This window comes from Anomalospiza imberbis, unplaced genomic scaffold, assembly GCF_031753505.1.
Source record: "Anomalospiza imberbis isolate Cuckoo-Finch-1a 21T00152 unplaced genomic scaffold, ASM3175350v1 scaffold_560, whole genome shotgun sequence".
In the NCBI taxonomy this organism is placed as follows: Eukaryota; Metazoa; Chordata; class Aves; order Passeriformes; family Viduidae; genus Anomalospiza; species Anomalospiza imberbis.
In genome coordinates, this window is record NW_027100172.1 from 29276 (window position 1) to 35682 (window position 6407).

Sequence of the window (6407 nt, forward strand, 5' to 3'; positions counted from 1 at the left end):
GCTAAAAATCCTCTCAGGATCCCAAAATTCCTGTTTGGAAAGCACAAATTCCGGTGGGATCCCAAAAATTCCTGTTGGGATCCCAAAAATTGCTCTCAGGATCCCAAAAATCCTCTCTAGATCCTAAAATCCTCTCAGGATCCCAAAAATCCTCTCTAGATCCTAAAAATCCTCTCAGGATCCCAAAAATCCTCTCTAGATCCTAAAAATCCTCTCAGGATCCCAAAAATCCTGTCTAGATCCCCAAAATTCCTGTTTGGATCCTAAAAATTCCAGTTTGGATCCCAAAAATCCCGTTTGGAAACAAAAAACTACGGTTTGGATCCCAAAAATCCCGGTTTGGATCCCAAAAATTCTCTCAGGATCCCAAAATTCCTGGTTGGAAACCAAAAATCCCGGTTTGGATCCCAAAAATTCCGGTTTGGATCCTAAAATTCTGGTTTGGATCCCAAAAATTCCCATCTGGATCCAAAAATTACGGTTTGGGTCCCAAAAAATCCTCTCGGGATCCTAAAAATCCTCTCAGGATCCCACAAATCCTGTCTAGATCCCCAAAATTCCTGTTTGGATCCTAAAAATTCCAGTTTGGATCCCAAAAATCCCGTTTGGAAACAAAAAACTACGGTTTGGATCCCAAAAATCCTCTCTGGAACCTAAAAATCCTCTCAGGATCCCAAAATTCCTGTCTAGATCCTGAAATTCCTGGGTTTAGGGCATTTTTGGGATATTTTAGGGCATTTTTGGGATATTTTGGGGGCATTTTTGGGGCATTTTTAGGGCATTTTTGGGGAATTTTTAGGGCATTTTCGGGGAATTTTTAGGGCAATTTCGGGGAATTTTTGGGGTATTTTTGGGGCATTTTTAGGGGATTTTTGGAGCATTTTTGGGCTGATTTGCACCGAGTTTTTGAACCATTTTGGGGCATTTTTGGGCTGGTTTTGGGGGATTTTAGGGCTGGTTTGGGGGCTGGTTTCCGGGGGTTTTCAGGCTGGTTTCGGGGTGATTTGTGGAATTTTGGGGTGGTTTTCAGAGCAGTTCTTGGGGTGATTTGGGGAGATTTGGGGGCTGTTTTTAGGCTGGTTTTTGGGGTGATTTGGGGGGATTTTGGGGTATTATTCAGGCTGGTTTCAGGGTTTTTTTGGGGTGCTTTTGGGGTATTATTGGGGTAGGTTTCAGGTTTTTTGGGGTGCTTTTGGGGTATTATTCAGGCTGGTTTCAGGGTTTTTTGGGGTGCTTTTGGGGTATTATTCGGGCTGGTTTCAGGCTGTTTTTTGGGGTATTATTCAGGCTGGTTTCAGGGTTTTTTGGGGTGCTTTTGGGGTATTATTCAGGCTGGTTTCAGGGTTTTTTGGGGTGCTTTTGGGGTATTATTCGGGACAATTTTCAGGCTGATTTCAGACTGGTTTTGGGGTGGGTTTGGGTTATTATTCGGGACTATTTTCCAGCTGTTTTCAGGCTGTTTTTTGTGGTGGTTTGGGGTATTATTCGACACTATTTTCAGGCTGGTTTTGGGGTGCTTTTGGGGTATTATTCGGGCTGGTTTCAGGCTGGTTTTGGGATATTATTCAGGCTGGTTTCAGGCTGGTTTTGGGATGTTATTCGGGCTGGTTTCAGGATGGTTTTGGGGTATTATTCGGGACTATTTTCGGGCTGGTTTCAGGCTGGTTTCAGGGTATTATTCGGGCTGGTTTCAGGCTGGTTTTGGGATGTTATTCGGGCTGGTTTCAGGCTGGTTTCAGGCTGGTTTTGGGATGTTATTCGGGCTGGTTTCAGGCTGGTTTTGGGGTATTATTCGGGCTGGTTTCAGGCTGGTTTTGGGATGTTATTCGGACTGGTTTCAGGCTGGTTTTGGGGTGGCTTTTGGGTAGTACCAGGACTGTTATCAGGCCATTTTTGGGGTATAAATCGGGACTATTCTCGGGCTCTTTTCAGGCTTTTTTGGGCCATTCTGGAGCTGTTCCCAGGCCGCTTCCAAGCCCCCCCCCCCCCCTCTCTCCCGCAGCCGCCTTTCCCCGTCCCCCGATTTCTCCTCCCGGTCCCCTCCGCCCCCTCACCGTGTCTCCAGGGGTCCTTGGGCTCCACAGCCCCGGACACGATGTCCTCGTCCGAGGGGAACGTGACCCGCTTGGCCCCGGGCCTCCCCCGCCCGTCCCCCGGCGAGGCCTCGGCGGCCGCCGGGGCCGCGTCCCCCGCCGCGGGCTCGGCCTCGTCCATGGCGGAGCTCTCGGTGCTTCAGGGCCGCCCGGGGGGCATCGCCCGGGAGCCTGGGGGGCCGCCCCGCAGCGAGGGAGGCCCCGGCAGCGGCAGCGGCACCGGCAGCGGCACCGAGCGGAGCCGCCGCCGCCGCAACGGCCCCGCGCCACGGCCGCAGCCGCCGCACTTTCGCCGCGGCCGCGCGGGGAGATCCCGCCGCGATCGGGGCTCCGGGAAAAATCCCCGAGGGCCGCGGATGGAGGGGAACGGGAAAAGGGAGGGGGTGGCGGGGAAGGGACGGGGACGGCGGGAGGAGGAGGCGGCGCGCCCGGCCCCGCGCTCGTGGCGAATCTGCGGCGGCGAATCTGCGGCGGGGTGAGGAGCGGCAGATTCGGCACGGAGGGGGTTGGGGGATTTGGGGGAATTTGGGGAATTTTGGGGGAATTTGGGAAAACCGAGAGGGAAACGGGAGGAAGGGAGCAGGGGGAGAGCGGTGAGGGGGCTCCGGTGGCAGCGGGGCTGGGGAGGTCTCGGGGGTGCGGGTGGCGAATCGGCGGAGCGGCGGCGAGCGCTGGGCCGGGGACCCGCGTGGAGAACGGACCGGGACCGGGACCGGGACCGGGACCAGGATCCGGATTGGGACAGAGAAACCCACTCGCGACTGGGACCGGAACCGGGACCGAGAGTCCCACTCGGGTACGGGACCGGGATCGGGAGAGGTGCGTGGCACCGGGAGCGGGACCAGAAACGGGGCTGGCACCGGGAACCCCGCTCGGGACTGGGAAAGGGACTGGGAATCCCACCAGGGACCGGGACCGGACCGGGACCTGGACCCGGAGCCTCCTGACCAGGGTCGGTCCTCCCTGATCGGTGAACGGGACCGGGCATCTCACACGGGACCGGGAGTAGGAAAGGGAGCGGGAATTCCACCGGGGACCGGGAATTCCACTCGGGAGATCCAAATGGAATCGGGACCGGGAATCCATCCACACGGGACCGGGAATGGGAAAGGGACCGGGAATTCCACACGGGAACGGGATCGGGACCGGGAATCCCACTCGGTATCTGCATCTGGGAACCCCACACAGGACGGGGAACGGGATCGGGACCGGGAATTGGGAAGGGGACCGGGAATTCCACCCGGGAGACCCAAATGGAATCGGGACCGGGAATGGGAACGGGAATCCCACTCGGGATCTGGATCGGGAATGGGAACAGGACCGGGAATCCCACCCGGGAGACCCAAATGGAATCGGGACCGGGAATCGCACACGGGACCGGGAATGGGAACGGGAATCCCACTCGGGATCGGGATCGGGACCGGGAATCCCACCCGGGACCGGGACCGGGATCCCCTTGGAACGCTCACCCGTCTTTTCCCCCATTTTTTTCTCCCCCTTTTCCTCATTTTCCCCTTCCCCTCTCCCCCTTTTCCCGGTTTTCCCGGTTTTCCCCCTTGCAGCCGCTCCATGGCCGATCCCATCCCGGTTCCCGTGGGAATCCTGCGCCTCCCGCGGGGCCCCGACAGCTCCGGCAGCCGCGGCTTCTCCCGGGACTCCCGGAACGGGGCCAATTCCCGGGACCGGGACAGCTCCCGGGATCCGGACAATTCCCGGGACCGGGACAATTCCCGGGACTCCGCCGCGCTCCAGATCTCCCGGGCCGCGCTCCGGGAGCGATTCCTGCGGCTCCTGGGCCGCGCCCGGGGCAAACGGGCGCGGTTCTGCCTCTGGAACGGGCTCCGGGTGCTCGCCGACTTCGGCGCGGCCGATGTCCAGTCCGGGGCTTTCCAGGTCACTCCCGCTTTTCCGGCTTTATTCCCGGTTTTCTGCCTTTATTCCCGGTTTGCCCGCCTTTATTCCCGGTTTTCCCCGTTTTTCTGGCTTTATTCCCGCTTTGCCCGGCTTTATTCCCGGTTTTCCCCGTTTTTCTGGCTTTATTCCCGCTTTGCCCGGCTTTATTCCCAGTTTCCCCCCCGTTTTTCTGGCTTTTTCCCCACTTTTCTGGCTTTATTCCCGATTTTCCCCGTTTTTCCGGCTTTATTCCCGCTTTGCCCAGCTTTATTCCCGGTTTTCCCCTTTTCTGGCTTTATTCCCGCTTTTCTGCCTTTATTCCCGCTTTGCCCGGCTTTATTCCCACTTTTCCGGCTTTATTCCCGGTTTTCCCCCACTTTTCTGGCTTTATTCCCGGTTTGCCTGCCTTTATTCCCGGTTTTCTCCCGTTTTTCTGGCTTTATTCCCGCTTTTCTGCCTTTATTCCCGCTTTGCCCAGCTTTATTCCCGGTTTTCCCCCGTTTTTCTGGCTTTATTCCCGCTTTGCCCGGCTTTATTCCCACTTTTCCGGCTTTATTCCCGGTTTCCCCGGCTTTATTCCCAGTTTCCCACCGTTTTTTCTGGCTTTTTCCCCACTTTTCTGGCTTTATTCCCGGTTTTCCCCGTTTTTTCCGGCTTTATTCCCGCTTTGCCCGGCTTTATTCCCACTTTTCCGGCTTTATTCCCGGTTTTCCCCACTTTTCTGGCTTTATTCCCGGTTTGCCTGCCTTTATTCCTGGTTTTCCCCCCGTTTTTCTGGCTTTATTCCCGTTTTTCTGGCTTTATTCCCGCTTTGCCCAGCTTTATTCCCGGTTTTCCTCCCGTTTTTCTGGCTTTATTCCCGCTTTTCTGCCTTTATTCCCGCTTTGCCCAGCTTTATTCCCGGTTTTCCCCGTTTTTCCGGCTTTATTCCCAGTTTCTCCAATTTTCCTGACTTTCCCCCTTTTTCTCTGCAATTTCCCCATTTTCCCCGACTTTCCCCTTTTCCTCTGGAATTTTCCCACTTTTCCCCCTTTTCCTCTGGAATTTTTCCCAATTTTCTCTGGAATTTCCCCCTTTTTCCTGATTTTCCCCCTTTTTCCAGGTGGATTCTCTGCGGACCCCGCTGGGAGTTCAGGGAGCAGCTCTGCTGCGCTGCGGGGACGTCCTGGAATTCTCCTTCCCTCTGGACTGAGCCCGGAATTCCCAGAACTCTCCTTCACTCAGGATTGAGCCCGGAATTCCCGGAATTCTCCTTCCCTCTGGAACGAGCCCGGAATTCCCGGAATTCTCCTTCCCTCTGGAATGAACCCGGAATTCCGGGAATTCTCCTTCCCTCTGGAACGAGCCCGGAATTCCCAGAATTGTCCTTCACTCGGGATTGAGCCGGGAATTCCCGGAATTCTCCTTCCCTCTGGAATGAGCCCGGAATTCCCAGAATTCTCCTTCACTCGGGATTGAGCCGGGAATTCCCGGAATTCTCCTTCCCTCTGGGACAAGCCCGGAATTCTCCTTCCCTCTGGAACGAGCCAGGAATTCCCGGAATTCTCCTTCCCTCAGGAATGAGCCCGGAATTCCCGGAATTCTCCTTCCCTCTGGAACGAGCCGGGAATTCCCGGAATTCTCCTTCCCTCTGGAACGAGCCGGGAATTCCCGGAATTCTCCTTCCCTCTGGACTGAGCCCGGAATTCTCCTTCCCTCTGGAACGAGCCGGGAATTCACGGAATTCTCCTTCCCCGGCGTCAGCCCCCAGGGAATAAATCCATTTTTCCTGCTTTTCCACCGCCTTGTCCTGCCTTTTTTTTGGCTTTTTCCTGGAATTTCCCCCCTTTTTTCCTGACTTTTTCTCCTTTTTCCTGGAATTTTCCCCCTTTTTTCCTGACTTTTTCTCCTTTTTCCTGGAATTTTCCCCCTTTTTTCCTGACTTTTTCTCCTTTTTCCTGGAATTTTCCCCCTTTTTTCCTGACTTTTTCTCCTTTCTCCTGGAATTTCCCCCTTTTTTCCTGTCCTCCTTCCCCCTTTTCCTGCCTTTCCCTTTTTTTCTGGCTTTTCCCACTTTTCACCCTCTTTTTTCTGGTTTTTTTTTCCTATTTCCCTGCTTTTCCCCCGTTTTTTTTCTGGTTTTTCACCTTTATTTATGTTTTTTTCCCCATTTTTCCCCAGCTTTTTGTCCTTTTTTTTCTGCCTTTTCCCTCCTTTTTCCCAACTTTTTTCCCATCTCCCCACTGCTATTCCCTGATTTCCTCCCCCTTTTTTTTTTCTTGTCTTTCTCCCCCTTTTCCGGCCTTTTTTCCCACATTTTCCACTTTTTTCTGATCTTTTCCCAATTTTTCCCCCTTTTCTTCCAGACCTTTCTCCCCTTTTTTGCATTTTTCCCCCGTTTTTCAGCCTTTTTTTCCCAATTTTTCCCGCTTTTCCCCCATT

The 6407-nt window shown here is 54.4% G+C and overlaps 1 protein-coding gene across 1 annotated transcript; it reads left to right on the forward strand.

Moving 5' to 3' along the window:
* Positions 1-3660: 3660 nt before the first annotated feature.
* Positions 3661-5752, forward strand: LOC137467287 (gem-associated protein 7-like). Its single transcript, XM_068178785.1, has 2 exons — positions 3661-3986; positions 5089-5752. The coding sequence occupies exons 1-2, from the start codon at positions 3663-3665 to the stop codon at positions 5176-5178; spliced, it is 414 nt and encodes a 137-aa protein (XP_068034886.1). The 5' UTR covers positions 3661-3662; the 3' UTR covers positions 5179-5752.
* Positions 5753-6407: the final 655 nt, after the last annotated feature.